General features: G+C 36.2%; 1 protein-coding gene across 1 annotated transcript in view; it reads right to left on the bottom strand.

The window, feature by feature from the left end:
- Nucleotides 1-2,027: 2,027 nt before the first annotated feature.
- Nucleotides 2,028-15,124, bottom strand: part of NUP155 (nucleoporin 155) — an 89,131-nt gene continuing 76,034 nt past the window's right edge. Inside the window, exons 26-35 of the mRNA XM_053592027.1 lie at nucleotides 12,984-13,137; nucleotides 12,517-12,621; nucleotides 11,691-11,845; nucleotides 9,316-9,445; nucleotides 8,237-8,350; nucleotides 7,405-7,525; nucleotides 6,852-6,962; nucleotides 4,773-4,909; nucleotides 3,197-3,303; nucleotides 2,028-2,230 (exon numbers count right to left, since the gene is read on the bottom strand). Coding sequence (XP_053448002.1) covers nucleotides 2,092-2,230; nucleotides 3,197-3,303; nucleotides 4,773-4,909; nucleotides 6,852-6,962; nucleotides 7,405-7,525; nucleotides 8,237-8,350; nucleotides 9,316-9,445; nucleotides 11,691-11,845; nucleotides 12,517-12,621; nucleotides 12,984-13,137 — 1,273 coding nt within the window. The 3' untranslated portion in view covers nucleotides 2,028-2,091. The remainder of the gene's footprint in view (nucleotides 2,231-3,196; nucleotides 3,304-4,772; nucleotides 4,910-6,851; nucleotides 6,963-7,404; nucleotides 7,526-8,236; nucleotides 8,351-9,315; nucleotides 9,446-11,690; nucleotides 11,846-12,516; nucleotides 12,622-12,983; nucleotides 13,138-15,124) is intronic.

The raw sequence follows: 15,124 nt of genomic DNA, 5'->3' as shown, positions 1-15,124 counted from the left end.
GTTTAGTATATTTACTATATATTAATGTGCCAGTGTATAAATGTATTGAAAACAAAAATGGAGTTATACTATCTCTCTCTGAGAATTGGAATCACACCTAAATTATAGCATTTAAACAAGACCTTCATTTTAAGTAGACATGACAGAATTTTAAATTTACAGAATCAATAATATAATACATAGCATACATTCATTTTACATACTCAAAAAGCTAAACTTAGGAAATTGAAAAGGTAAAAATGAGAGGTAGTGATATCTGATGAATCATATTCTGTCATTCTAATAAAAATTATACAATTGAAGATTATAGGAGAAAGCTGAATTTTAAGATTAAACATAGAGAAGGCAACCCTTTGGTCCTTGGAAAAAGATAAAAATGCAAGGGAAAATACATTCAAAATGTATTTTAAAGACTGTTAGACATGCACAAGTGTAAGAAACAGAAGGAAGCACACATTTTGGCTTTTTTATTAGCCCTTGTCATTCCCACCCTTTCCTCATTCCTTGTTGCCTTGACTTTGAAGCACATGGCTTAGTTTTCCAATTTTGTTAATAACTAATTAAAAACTACATTACAAATAATTTTGCTTTATATATTATGTGCCTTGGGTAAAACTCATGTATTGTGTCATTGATGGGGAAGGTGGAAAGATGAACCAGATTTAGAACTCAATCCATAACAGAAGGTAGCAGTTTCCTTAACTGTAGCGGTTTTTAAACCTGACATCCAACAAAATCCCCTGGTAGACTTGTTAAAATGCAGAGCTGGGCCTTATCCCCAAAGACTTTCATTCACTAAGTCTGGGCCCAAGAATCTGATTTACTAACAAATACTTTGAGAACCACTGCTCTAATGGAATTGGTAGTCAAAAGGCCAAAGAGGAGCCAGGGAGACACCAAGGGGAAATAGTACCTCCCTGTGTGGGTTTTCAGGACACAGAACATTAGTTACAAGTTTATCACCTACTCAAACAACCAGAAATATTATCAATCTTTAAGGGCTATAACCAATAAAACTAGTCACTGGAGAAAGAAAATTTCTTTCCAAGGAGGAATCTAACAATTTTTTTTTTAATTTTTTTAAATAACAGCTATTAGCCTATTTAAGAACTGTTTCAGAATCCACTATTATCATTAGTGACTCACACCTATTACCTTAACACTCTGGGAGGTTGAGGTGGGTAGACTGCTTGAGCTCAGGAGTTTGAAACCAGCCTGAGCAAGAGTGAGACCCCATTTCTACTAATAGAAAAACTAGCTGGGCGTAATGGTAGGCACCTGTAGTCCCAGGTACTCTGGAAGCTGAAGCAAGAGGATCACTTGAGCCAACGATTTTGAGGATGCTGTAAGCTACGTACAATGATGCCATGGCACTCTACCCAGGGCAACAGAGTGAGACTCTGTCTCAAAAAACAAACAAAGAGAAGGAGAATGGACCAGCTTAGGTAGCCTATTCAAATTTTAATGCCAATATCCTTGGACTAACTTGTAAATAAAAAATGTAAATTCAAACTTTTTGCCTACAATAAAATTCAAAATAAGAGTTTCTAAGTTTTTTTAACCTTGTGTTAAAACCATACATAGGCGTGCCTTTAGCTCGGTGGGTAAGGGCACCAGCCACATACACCGAGGCTGGCGGGTTCAAACCCGGCCCAGGCCAGCTGAACAACAATGACAACTGCAAGAACAAGAAAAAAATAGCCTGGTATTGTGGCGGGTGCCTGTAGTCCCAGCTGCTTGGGAGGCTGAGGCAAGAGAATCACTTAAGCCCAACAGTTTGAGGTTTCTGTGAGCTGTGATGCCACAACACTCTACCAAGGACGACAAAGTGAGACTCTGTCTCCATAAAAAAAAAAAAAAAAAAATATATATATATATAATCTTATTTCAGTTGTTTTTAACCTGATTATTAAAAACTAAAGTAATAGAATTCATCTAGCAAATGTAGTTTATAGATAATAGCCACTTATTAAAAACACATTTCTCATAAAATTGTTAGTAAATTCTGAGATTTAGAACATCTGATATCTGGACCCAGCTGAGCTTTTATTTTACACATCAAAATGTATGGATGAAAATACATTATAATACTCAATGTAGCCGTTCTAATTTAGCCTGAAGAGATTTAAAATTCCCAGTGATGGCTTGTACTGTTGCTGATGAGCTCATAGATTGGAGCTCCACCAGATAACCACAAACAGCATCCAAGCAGAGATTTGTAAATCTTCTCCTGTAAAGGAAAAGACACTTGATCAACTATCTATACATTTAGAAACATTTCTTCTTATAAAGCTTCTTCCTCCCAACCCTTTCACTTCTTCTAACCTTACTTATAGTCCCATAGAAGAGTAAGGATCACATGATTAAGTAAATGGCAAATAAATATACAGAGAAGAAAACTTAGGGGGAAGGTACATCACCACATAACCACCATTTTCTATTTGAAGATCATTATGGTGAGAAGAAGCCAGCAAGGTATGACTCCTGTTAAGAATATTTACATTCTTTTGGCTTTTTCAAAAGAATATCCCTTGAAATGGCCAATTATATCACAAAGACATACATATCTTCATGTCTCTTTGATAGCTCAGCTGTTAGAGCCGAAGACTGTAGCTAAAATGTATTGTTTCTATGTCACTAATCCAAAGCAGAAGGAATTCATAAGTTACATGTTCACGTGTAGAAAGGATTTATGACAAGGGTTGAAAAATGAAAAAAATCCCTACATTTCATATATGCTGATCAATAGCATTCAAACTGATACTGCTAATGTATCCAAGAGCCAAGAACTTAAATCCCATATACTTCTTTATAATCCCCATATCTTTCCATGCTCTCTTCAAATTTGTTATTTATTAGAAGCATTTAAAAGCTTTTGCTAGTGGCTTGGCACCTGTGGCACAGTGGTTACAGTGAGGCTGGTGGGTTTGAACCAAACCCTGGCCAGCTAAACAACAATGACAACTATAACAACAAAAAAATAGCCAGTCATTGTGGCAGGTGCCTGTGGTCCCAGCTACTTGGGAGATTGAGGCAAGAGAATCGCTTAAGCCCAGGAGTTTGTTGTTGCTGTAAGCTGTGATGACACAGCACTCTACCAAGGGTGACATAGTGAGACTCTGTCTCAAAAAATAAATAAATAAATAGATAATAAAGCTTTTGCTAGAATACAATATTTAATTAAATTCATAGTTACCGTTCATAATTTAAAACTTGGCTAGGATTCTCAACGTATCTTGTCAATAGTACATGTATACAATCTAAGAGGTGCAGTGGTTTCTTCATTCTGGTCCAGAATGGATCCTATCAAAAAATAGATAGACATAAGGTAGGGGCAGCGCCTGTGGCTCAAGAAGTAGGGCGCCGGTCCCATATGCCGGAGGTGGTGGGTTCAAACCCAGCCCCGGCCAAAAACCACAAAAAAAAAAAAAAAAAAAGAAAGACATAAGGTAAACTGTGTCAATTTATTTTTCAACCATATGTTAATCATCAGGTCTCAAGCAAAAATTTATTGCTATTAAAAAGCACGAAATATTATGTGCCTACTAAATTATATATCTGGTTATTGTTCATATTTTGAACAACATTAAAAATTGTGTTTTGGAGGCTGGATGTGGTAGCTTATGCCTGAAATCCTAGCACTCTGGGAGGATGAGGCGGGAGGATTACTTAAGCTCAGGAGTTTGAGACTAGTGTAAGCAAAGTAAGAGCTCTTCTCTACTAAAAATAGAAAAATTAACCAGGCATCATGTTGAGTACCTATGATCCCAGCTACTCAGAAGGCTGAGCCAGGAGGATTACCTAAACCCAGTTTGAGGTTGCTGTGAGTTAGCCTGAGCCACAGCCCTCTAGTTTGGGCTGATAGAGTGAGACTCTGTCTCAAAATAGAAGTATATTGTGATATTATTTAGGAAATATATTTATTGTATCAATCTACTTCGAAGAGTATGCAGATGTCCTGCTTAAGAATCTGAGGTAAAAAAAAAAAAAAATCTGTCTCTTTCTATGGGCTGATAGCATTTTTACACTCAATCTATGCAAACTTAGTCTGATACAAAAAGAGACTACTAAACTACCAGCCATAGAATCTCCAGTTTTGGCTTCAATAGCCACGTGACTTGAACAGGTTATTTCTGCCCTCGTCTTTTTGCAATGTAAGATGGAGATACTAACATTTGCTCATTTCCATCACAAGCTTACTGTAACCCAATAGGGACAAACAAAAAAATGCCTTGTGAAGCAGTGTATGATACTACTATAGAAGACAATCTAGTTCAACAACATTTATTTGGATTATTTATCTTTAGGATAAAAATTGCAAAATATATAGTCTGATAAGGTTCAGTATTGTGAAAAAGATCTTTAAATATTGATATTTTAGATAAGGGTACAATAATCAATACAATACAATGTTATTTTGTTCTTTCAAAGTAAATGACAATTTTTAATTGGCTAATTGGCTTAGCCCCCACCTTGGTTTAACCTATTCTAACAAGAGTAAAGCACATATAATTACGTTTATTCAGATTAAAAAATAACATTTCATTTTAATCATGATATGCAGCAGAGTCATTCTCACTATCAGTTTTAAAAGTCTGATGTAGAATTTCCAATATTCAACCAGTGAAGCAAATCTCTGCCACAAATGTATTAGACTAAATGATAACACATAAAAATATGCAATCAAAATACTTTCCCTGTTATATGCGGAGGAAAAATTAGTTACTTTAATTAAATAAAGAAAATTGTACTTTACTTAGTATTTTCCTTACCCGTGATTTGAACAACTGATCATAAACTTCTAATAGTCTAGGTAATGAGACTCCAATTTCATTCATTGTCTGTATTACAAAGCCCACATCCCAGTTCAAAGTACAAACTTGTTGCTCTAAGAACTGTACAATAAAATCTAGGGAAGAGAAAAGATCAGAAATTAGCACATTTAACTCTTGATACTAAAAGTAGGTCTTATCCATAGTGAGGAGAAATTTCTGAAAACCAATTTTAAGAAATTAAAAATAAATTGGCGGCGCCTGTGGCTCAGTGAGTAAGGCGCCGGCCCCATATGCCGAGGGTGGCGGGTTCAAACCCAGCCCCGGCCAAACTGCAACAAAAAAAAAAAATAGCCGGGCGTTGTGGCGGGCGCCTGTAGTCCCAGCTGCTCGGGAGGCTGAGGCAAGAGAATCGCGTAAGCCCAAGAGTTAGAGGTTGCTGTGAGCCGTGTGACGCCACGGCACTCTACCCGAGGGCGGTACAGTGAGACTCTGTCTCTACAAAAAAAAAAGAATAAAACTACATTTTAGAGAACTTAGGTACAAGGAGAAAACAGACTGTTCACAATTTCACTGTTAAAGAGGACCCACTAATAAGTTTTTAGTATCTGTATTTTTAAAAATTTCTTTATACAATTTGAAAATGTTCCAGAAGAGTGAGATTGTATATTGGTTTTAGAAATATTGAGTGTGTTTTTCTAATGCCTCACTCACTAGATTTACATTTTCTGGGCCCTCTGTCACTTTTTACTTCCTGCCTTATAGATCGTAACAGTAACAAGCAGATTTATAGTTATGATATCTAAAGTCCAAACCTAACCAATGTGAACATCCATGGGCAAAATGAATCACTGAAAAAACTGCCACCAAACCTGTGTCTAATCTAAAATTTAATATTCGAAGACTTGGGGTAGGTTATAAGAATTCTAAAAACTTGATCCCATTTGAAGTCCCTGATTTGTTTGCCATGGAGAGACTGACAGAAAAATGAAATTCTTTTCTACTCTAAAATTCACTGGGCTGAAAAATAAATTAAGTTAAATGACTTAGTAATCTAAGTCAAAGCAGAAACTCCCCAAATGTAACTGTGTGCAATGTAGCCTTTTTAATATTAAAAGTATGTCTGACATAGTTAACATTTATAAAATATATATATTGGCTTCTAAATTTTCTTTTTATTTTTCTGATCAATAAGATGGCTTGGAAAGGTGCGGTTTTATATTTAATACCGTACCTATGAGAAATAAAGGTATAATGGTTTCATTTCCGACCATGTCAAGGGAATAGATCCTAAATCAAGATGGTCTGTTAAGAAGTTTGAATGCGGGTGGCGCCTGTGGCTCAAAGTGGTGGTCCCATATGCCAGAGGTGGCAGGTTCAAAACCTAGCCCTAGCCAAAACCCACAAAAAAAAAAAAAAAAAAAGAAGTTTGAAAGCTTATTGAAAAAATAATGTTATGTAAGGATTTTCAGTTTCTCAGTATCTTTTCAGTAACACAAAAATGCTTAATATTCCACTTTATAGATGTACATACGTTGCTTGTATTGTTTTACAACTGAGGAAAACACTGTAAATTGGCAAATGGCTCATAAATTAGTTATCTACATAACAATTACAGTCAGCATATTTGGTTAAGAAAGGGATTAAAATAATTAAAATTTTAAGGCAACTATTTGCTATTTTAAAGAAATATATGCCCTCAGTATAAGAGAAAGCAATGAAGTCAATTACAGATTGCCCATGCACAAAAACAAAACAAACCCCCCCAGCTATTTCTCCTTTCTCTTCACAAACTTGTATTGGGTTACCAACAATGTAATCATAATTTGTCAGCACAATCCCAAGATCAATATATAAACTGTCAAAGTTAGTCCAATAAAGTTTTATACTGAATTATTTATCAACAAATTCTGCTATTCTTTGGGGCTATTTCTTTCTGGGGAGGGAAAATTAAACTGTTAAGCTAAATGGCAACTAAGAAACACTATTTCACTCTGAAGATCATTATTTTTTCATGTCAATGAAGAAAATCACCAAAGCAGAAAATAAAACATGACAGTACCTGAGGTTATTGCTTACCTAAAGGAAAGAAGCGGGGTGTGCCAGCATAAATTTTGCCCAGGAGTACAATTTTGAGACTAAGAGCATGCATTCTATCTGGAGAGCTCAATGTTACACTGTCATTCAATTCTGTTAGAAAGAGACATATTATCAGAAACCCAAAGTATTTGTAATGTGAAATATTATTTTGGCTATTTAATTGTTTCAAGGTTAAAAATACTTTAGAACTTATATTCCACATTAATACAGTTAGCAGATTCTGTGTTTCTGTTAATGTCTGACATATTATTCTCTCATCTTATGTGGGTACTGGTTATGAGATTCTGAAGTAAGCATCTAATATTGCTTATTAGGCAGTACAAACCATAAAAATGATAGAACTTTTTACTGAACATTCTCTAAATATTTGTTGGGTCATTCTCCATACAATCACCCTCTACCTTCCATTTATTCTTTACTTAAGTATATATGGTTTTTATAAGCCTTAGCTATATTAGCTACTATCAATCTGTATTCCTCTATTAACTCACCAACTAATGTTATGTTCATATACCTTTGATTAAACACTTACCTTTTTCTATGATATCTTGCCAAAGTGTCTGCACCAATATAGGATCTGAATAACCGGCACAATGAATTATTGCAAGTTTACACTCTGCAAGTTTAAATGGGTCAGCAAATTCTCCATAAAGCTGTGGGAGAAAATCCCAAAATTAAACACACAACCAGATGGCATTAATCAGAGATTAATAGTGAAGTACTCCTTGAAAATTAAAAATAACCAAAGACTAGATAATTTATGTAAAGTTTCTAAAATATGACATGATATATAGCTGGTAATAACTTCATATTAAAAACAATGAATATATGATAAATACATTCAAATAGATTTTAGTATGTGTGCCTTTTATTCTTGGCTGGGAGGGAGATGCAGCAATGACATTTCCTTTACAATCAGTATTTCTAAACTAGAGGTCAAAGAATCATGGGAATACTGACAAATCCCAGGGTGCTTCAGGGTACTTGGAACCATGTCCAAGAATAACTAAAGTAGAAGGAACTGCTTAGGGTGACAGAGTGAGAGATGCCTGGAGCGTGAAGCAAAGATAAGTTAACTTTCTTTGAGGACAGAAGTGAGACTATAAAGTAGCTGATTTTAACACAGCCCCCATGTTCAGCTGATAGGTTTTTCATAGCTACCAGCCTGGAAAGAATAGTTTAGCCTTTTCTAGGAGTTGGATACAGCAGTGGTAATCTGTCAGCCCAGTGACAAGCTACTGGGGATAGTTAATCGCATTATGTGGTTAATCTTTCCCATGAAACAAAGAACAAAATTCAAAACAAACAAGAAATTTCTAGATATTAGGTAACCACTGAAGGAATTTCACTTGCTTTTTTATTACCTTAGTTATGTCCATTAGCTCAGAATCCAGCTGAGAAACTGCATCCTGTACAGAAGAATGATGAGAATACTGCCTTTGTAGTGTCTCCTGTATCTGAAGTTGGATCCTAGCAACCTAGTTTGGGCAGAAAAGAGGACATCTTAATTTTTTTTATGATAAACTAACAGGCAGTTGAAGGAGTGATTTCTAATATCTGACTTAAGTTTGCTAAAATAAAAATACTGTATAAATAAATAATAAAATATTGTATAAATAAAGTATAATTTATTACTACTGTAATAAATTAGCATCACTGTAACAGATTTCATCTCATCATAACAGACTTCACAGGAAGTATACTGTGGCAGAGCCCTTGCTGCACACCAATATTAATACCTTCTGTGACTGTAGCCAGATAAAAGCTAGACAATCCTTCTCAACTTCCTTTGCAGGAAGGTATAGCCATATGGGTTAGTTCTCTTCAAAGGAAGAATGGAAGTAAAGCATGTCACATCACTCACAACAAATGTACTTTGTACATGCTCCCTTTTCCCTTCCTCCCTCTAACCAAAGACAAAGAAAAGGCCCTAGGGAATCGAATGCCTGACAATACTGCATCCCTAAATCAACCTCATGAAGAAAAGCCACCTACCAATCAGAAGCACCCACTCTGAATTACTGTGAATGAAAAATGAACTTTTATACTTTAACCATTATGTTTCTGAGTGTGAGTGCCTTTACAATTTAGCCTACCCTGCTTTATGGACATATTTGTTAGCTTCTAAGTAAAACGTGGTATAATCCAGTTGCTACTGGAACAATTAAAAAAAAAAAAACCTTTAGAAAGCCTTAAAGAAAACTAGTTCTAAATTATAACAGTATTTTCATGACTCAAGTGCTACTATCCTTAAAATCTCTTTAAAATTTATATTTAAACATTAATAAAAATATATATATGGGGGGGGGGAGGCAGAAGAGATCAGAATTAATAATGACTTCTAAAGACCTATTTTTTTTTACCAGGGGAAGAATGGGAAGTGGAATTAACTGATGTGGCTACTACTCAATATGAACATAGTTTAAATATCTTTAGTACTTACTTCCATTTTTTCTTCTAATTCATGAAGGAATTCACCATCTGCAGCTATTGATGAAATGGCAGTGGAACTTTTGGCACTAAGAATAGCTCGAGCAATGTACTCTAGTCGCTGCTGAAGCGAAATTTCTGTGCTAGGAGGGAAAACTCTTACTTTCAGATACACAATGTCTTAAGAACTGAAAATACAAATATGTCAATTAGGATGTATTTCATACCAAGGTGAGCAAGAAGACTGAAAAAAGCTGTGGGTCCAGAGATGCAAAAAAATCACCTGTGTGAGTTCAAGCCTGTGCTCACACACATTCACAGTCACATTTACTATTAGCCACAAAGAAACTCTTTAAGTAACCACTCTGATCAAAATAATTTAGTAACATCCCTGGCTTAATACCTCCTCTTCCTAACTTAACCAGTTTTTAGAAATAGCACTTGTATTATTACATATGAAAACAGAGGATCCAATTAACAAGCTGTTCAATATTTTATTAAATTGTCCTTTAAAGTTTGACTATACTGCCAGTGATGAATATAACATTAATTATGAATCCATTTAACTATTGACGGATATTTGCATTCTTTTCTTTCTCATTTTCTTCTTTTATGCCTTTCATTTATTTCTTCTGTCCTTCCCTTCTTTTGTTCTTTGTTTCTTTTTCCCTCTCTCCGTCCATTCCCTCTTTCTTTCCTTTGATGAGGAAAGAAAGAAAAGAAAGGGAAGGAAAAGAAAATATCTCTATCACTTACCTTGTAATTTGTTTAATATTGTTTCTTTGATAAATAGACATTCCCAGTTATAATGAAAATATTAATCTTTTTTAGCCTGTTTAGTACTTATTGTTTTATATTAGAAATATTTCATTACTTCAAGATGACAGAGATATATTATCTTCTAGAAGGTTTATAATTCTACAAGAGACTTTTTGATCAATAATCCCCTGGGAGTTATTTAATAAGGCATTAAATATAGGTGAGTGAATTTTGCATTTTTTTCCATTTTGATTGTAACACTTTTACCAAAAAGATGTTTTTCTTGTTCCTATGCATTTATACTTCTCTGGTAAATCAAGTGTTCATGTATATGTTAGTTTCTTGATCTTTATTCTTCTTCATTAGTTTAGTATGTTTTTTTTATCTTTGTGCTAATGCTTACAGTCTTAATTACCTGAGTATTCATATCTGATCATGTAAGTTCTTGTTGGAATCATTTATTTTAAGAGCATCTTGTCTAATTTTAGAACTTTATATTTCTATGTAAATCAATTCCAATAAAATTTCAAAATTCATAAAAAAAATTGTCCTTTAAAAAAAAAAACCTATCTTTTGGTATGATAACCTAATCAGATATCTCAATGCTTATCTCAATAGGACTCTTAAAAATCTTCAATACATATGCTCTAAGACCTTTTTAGTAATTTAAACTGATGTGGAAGTAGAGGAAATTACTCTAGAATTAGTAAAACACTTAAAATTATAAAGCCTTTGAGAAATAGTTTTTGTTATCTTAATTCAAAATAGTTAACTATTAATAGCAAAGAGCCTAGAAACATTTGAAAGAAAAGAATTTACAATACAGCTTGAATTCTTTTGGTACCTCCTATACATTATTAAAAGCAAAACAGAGGGCTGGCATCTGTGGCTTAGTGAGTAGGACGCCGGCCCCTTATACCGAGGGTGGCAGGTTCAAACCCGGCCAAACTGCAACAACAACAACAAGAATGCCGGGCATTCTTGCATGTAGTCCTGGAAGCCTGTAGTGGAAGCCTGTAGTCCCAGCTACTTGGGAGGCTGAGGCAAGAGAATTGCCTAAGCCCAAGAGCTGGAGGTTGCTGTGAGCTGTGATGCTACAGCACTCTACTGAGGGCGATAAAGTGAAACTTTGTCTCTAAAAACAAGAGGCCAGTTGTGGCGGCTCATACTTATAATTCCAGCACTCTGGAAGGCCAAGGCAGATGGATAGCCTGACCAGGAGTTTAAGAACAGCCTGAGCAAAACTGAGACCCTCCCCATCTCTACTAAAAATGGGAAAACTAGCCAGTCATGGTAGTGGGCACCTGTAGTCCCAGCTACTTGGGAGGCTGAGGCAAGAGAATCACTTGAGCCAAAGAATTTGAGGTTGCTGTGAGCTGTGACACCATGGCATACCACCCAGGCACACAGTGAGACTCTGTCTCAACAACAACAACGACAAAACAACAACAACAACCAAAAAAAAAAAAAAAACAGAAAAAAGGAACATATGAACATTAGGTTAGTAAATGCATAAAAATTCCACTTACATAAACCTGGATGAGGTTTTATTTAGTTTGTGAAATCTGGATGTAAGTACATATAGCTCAGTCTTCAATCATTCTTCACAATGAGAATATTATGGCATACCTATGCATATCAGCCAATTTGGATAGAACACGAGCAGCATTACTAAAGCTTCTGTTCTTCTCATAGTACCTCCAGAGTAAATCCATATATCGAACCTTGTTTTGATCAACTTTGGCCATTCGGACCAGATGTGGCTCTAGAAATGGAGAAGCCACCTGGAAATTGTACAGATATTCAGAAAACTTTCATATCTAATTACTTTTTAAGTAGAAAATTTTAAACACAACTGTAACTGTGACTTGTTTTATGAAAACAAGTAAAATTATAATCCAACATTAATAGATAAAAGAGAGACTAATTTTTCCCATTATAACTGTTTCCCCACAATTAATAGAACATTCTACAAGTTACATTAGATTGATGAAAATAATTTACTATAAAATTACAAACTCATTAATAAACTTTGAGAACACAACTATTGATTCCTGGACTCTGAGCTCAAAGGCATCCTTGAAATTCTCAGATGCCATGTACTCATTTCACAGACAAAGGAAACCGAACTAAGGATCTAAAGGGACATATTTGAAGTAATATAGTAACTTAATGGCAGAGTTAAGATGAAGTTCAGGTCTCTTTATTTATAATCAATCCAGTGTTTCCTACCCGACTATATAAACTGTCCCAATCACCAGCTTCTAAACAACAAAAGAGGAACAACAGTCTACTCTGCCCTTTAGGAAAAGGTACTTGCATTGCTTAACTTTATACTGGTATCTAATGGTAGACACAGGATGAGAGACTGAATTTCCTACAGCTATGCATGTACTTAAATCATTGAGTTATGCTTCTCAAAAATATAAATTAATACTGCAATTAAGTTTTTTACCTGTAGCAGCTTATCTGCAAGATCAGCTTGTATTAGCCAGTTATAAAGGGCAATACTGAAGAGCTCATCCTTAGATCGCTGAGCCAATTTAAGCATTTGTTCAAACTAAAATAAAGAAAACAGTAAAAATAAGCAGAAAGACTCTGTTGCTGGGTATCACAATCTCTTAGCAAACCCCTAATAAGAAATCAAGAATTCTGCCGGGTACAGTGGCTCTGCCTGTAATCCTAGCACTCTGGGAGACTGAGGCAGATGGATTGTTCAAGGTCAGGAGTTCTAGACCAGCCTGAGCAAGAGAAGGAAGGAGGGAGGGAGGAGAGAAGGGAGGAAAGAAGGAAAAAATCAGGAATCCTTACATGGTAACTTCTAAGAGCCACAATCTTTCCCAACAAGATTATGCCGCCACTACTATACAGAACTTTTAAACACAGTGTATTCTCAGAATGAATATATGCCATTTCCCTCACATGATGTCCTGCTTCTTCATTACTCAGCATATTGGGATCCGATGACAACACAGGAGGACCAGGTTTTTTGGGCACACTGGGAGACTGAGGAGCAGCCTTACTTTGATTTACCAATTCTTGAAGTGTATCTGTAATGCACTTGTAACTGTTTAATCTGAAAAAGAATGGAAAAGGGGCAATCCATATTATTTAACTAGAAAGCAACAGATTTACCTTATCTAATTTAAATATACACAAGAGTTTGAAAAGTATTGTAGAGAATACATGTACCTTTTTTTTGAGACTGAGTCTCACTCTGTCACCCTGGGTAGAGTGCTATGCCATCATCGTAGCTCACAACAACCTTGAACTACTGGGTTCAAGTAATCATCTTGCCTCAGCCTCCTGAAGAGCTGGGACTACAGGCATGTGCCACCATGCCTGGCTAGTTTTTCTATTTTAGTAGAGAGAGGGTCTCACTCTTGCTCAGGCTAATCTTGATCTCCTGAGCTCAAGCAATCCACCCACCTTGGCATCCCAGAGTGCTAGGATTGCAATCGTCAGACACTGAGCCTGTGGCTCAGTCGGTAAGGCGCCGGCCCCATATACTGAGGGTGGCAGGTTCAAACCTGGCCCCGGCCAAACTGCAACCAAAAAAAAAAAAAAAATAGCCGGGCGTTGTGGCAGGCACCTGTAGTCCCAGCTACTCGGGAGGCTGAGGCAAGAGAATCGCTTGGGCCCAGGAGTTGGAGGTTGCTATGAGCTGTGTGAGGCCACGGCACTGTACCGAGGGCCATAAAGTGCGACTCTGTCTCTACAAAAAAAAAAAAAAGAGTAATATAAATCTCAGTACTTTGGAAGGCCAAGGTAGGAGGATCACTTGAAGCCAGGAATTCAAGATCACTCTAGGCAACATAAAGAGACCCTGTCTCTGTGAAAAATAAAAAAATAAACTGGGTGTGATGTGTAGGATAATATTTAGAAATAAATATACCCTACATCAAGCACACAAAGTGAACTCAGTGTGAGTTTAAAATGGCTTTTCTTCCAGAGGCTTAAGGGACCTAGGCCCCCCTAGGACACACACAGAGTTGGCTTGCCTGGAGTTAAAAATTCCACAAGCCCATTCTCTGAAGCTGTGCGGCCCAGTGAAGTCTGAGATCAAAGGGCATGCCGCCCTTCCTCAGATACAGGCCAAAGGGTTGACGGGACAGAGGGTTGACGTATGTTAACAACATATTGTCAGAGGTCTATAGGTGCTCTGCCCTGAGGAAAGACACAGTCATTACCTCATACTGAGTAAACTGAGTGCTTCATACTGAGTAAACTGAGCGAACGCTTGAAGATACTCTTCCATTAACTCTGTTACCCTGTGGCTACTTTCTTCTTTGTGATCTTTATTTAGATACCTGTCCAGAAATTAGTCAGTGTCTAGAAGAAAATGTTTACTGCAAAAGTGATTGTGTTGATATGGTAACAGGATATTTCCTTTCAAGTTAATTTCAAATAAGTAAAATGAGGTAATAGTGAAACTAACAGATAATAGATTAAGTGTGTATGTAACTAAAAAGGTATAAAATCAAAACCCTGAATAAAGAATTTCACTACATGCCATCCCATCCCATGTAGTCTGTTTTTTGACTTAATAATTACAGGAGCGAGTTTACACCCATGGCAAAGCTGCTGTTCGTTTGCGTCTCTGGTCATGCAACATGATGGCACATACTTGAAGTCCCAGCTATTCAGGAGGCTAAGGTAGGAGAATCAGTTAAGCCCAGAAGGTAGAAAATGCAGTGAGATATGATGATTGCACTCTAGCCCAAGCAACAGAATGAGACCCTGTTTCAAAAAAAGTCTATAAGCTGGGTGTGGTGGCTCATGCCTGTACTCATAGCACTTTGGGGGTCTGAGGTGGGTGGATTGCTTGAGCTCAGGAGTTCAAGATCAAGCAAGAGCAAGACCCTGTCTATTCTAAACTATTGAATTCTTATCATTTAAAATACTAATCATTACCCAGAAGCAAAAATTTTTCAAAAAAACCCCAAAAGGCAGTTTTGTTTTCAAATAAGGAATACTATTACAAAACACATTAATAAAGTTTCAGGAAAACTACAGTGGCAGGTTAAAAAACATCTTTAAGCCCTTAATAATTTTCATCAGAC

Source organism: Nycticebus coucang, chromosome 1, assembly GCF_027406575.1.
Source record: "Nycticebus coucang isolate mNycCou1 chromosome 1, mNycCou1.pri, whole genome shotgun sequence".
Classification (NCBI taxonomy): Eukaryota; Metazoa; Chordata; class Mammalia; order Primates; family Lorisidae; genus Nycticebus; species Nycticebus coucang.
The sequence above is the reverse complement of the archived record's forward strand: the minus strand, read 5'-3'. Positions and strand labels throughout refer to the sequence as shown.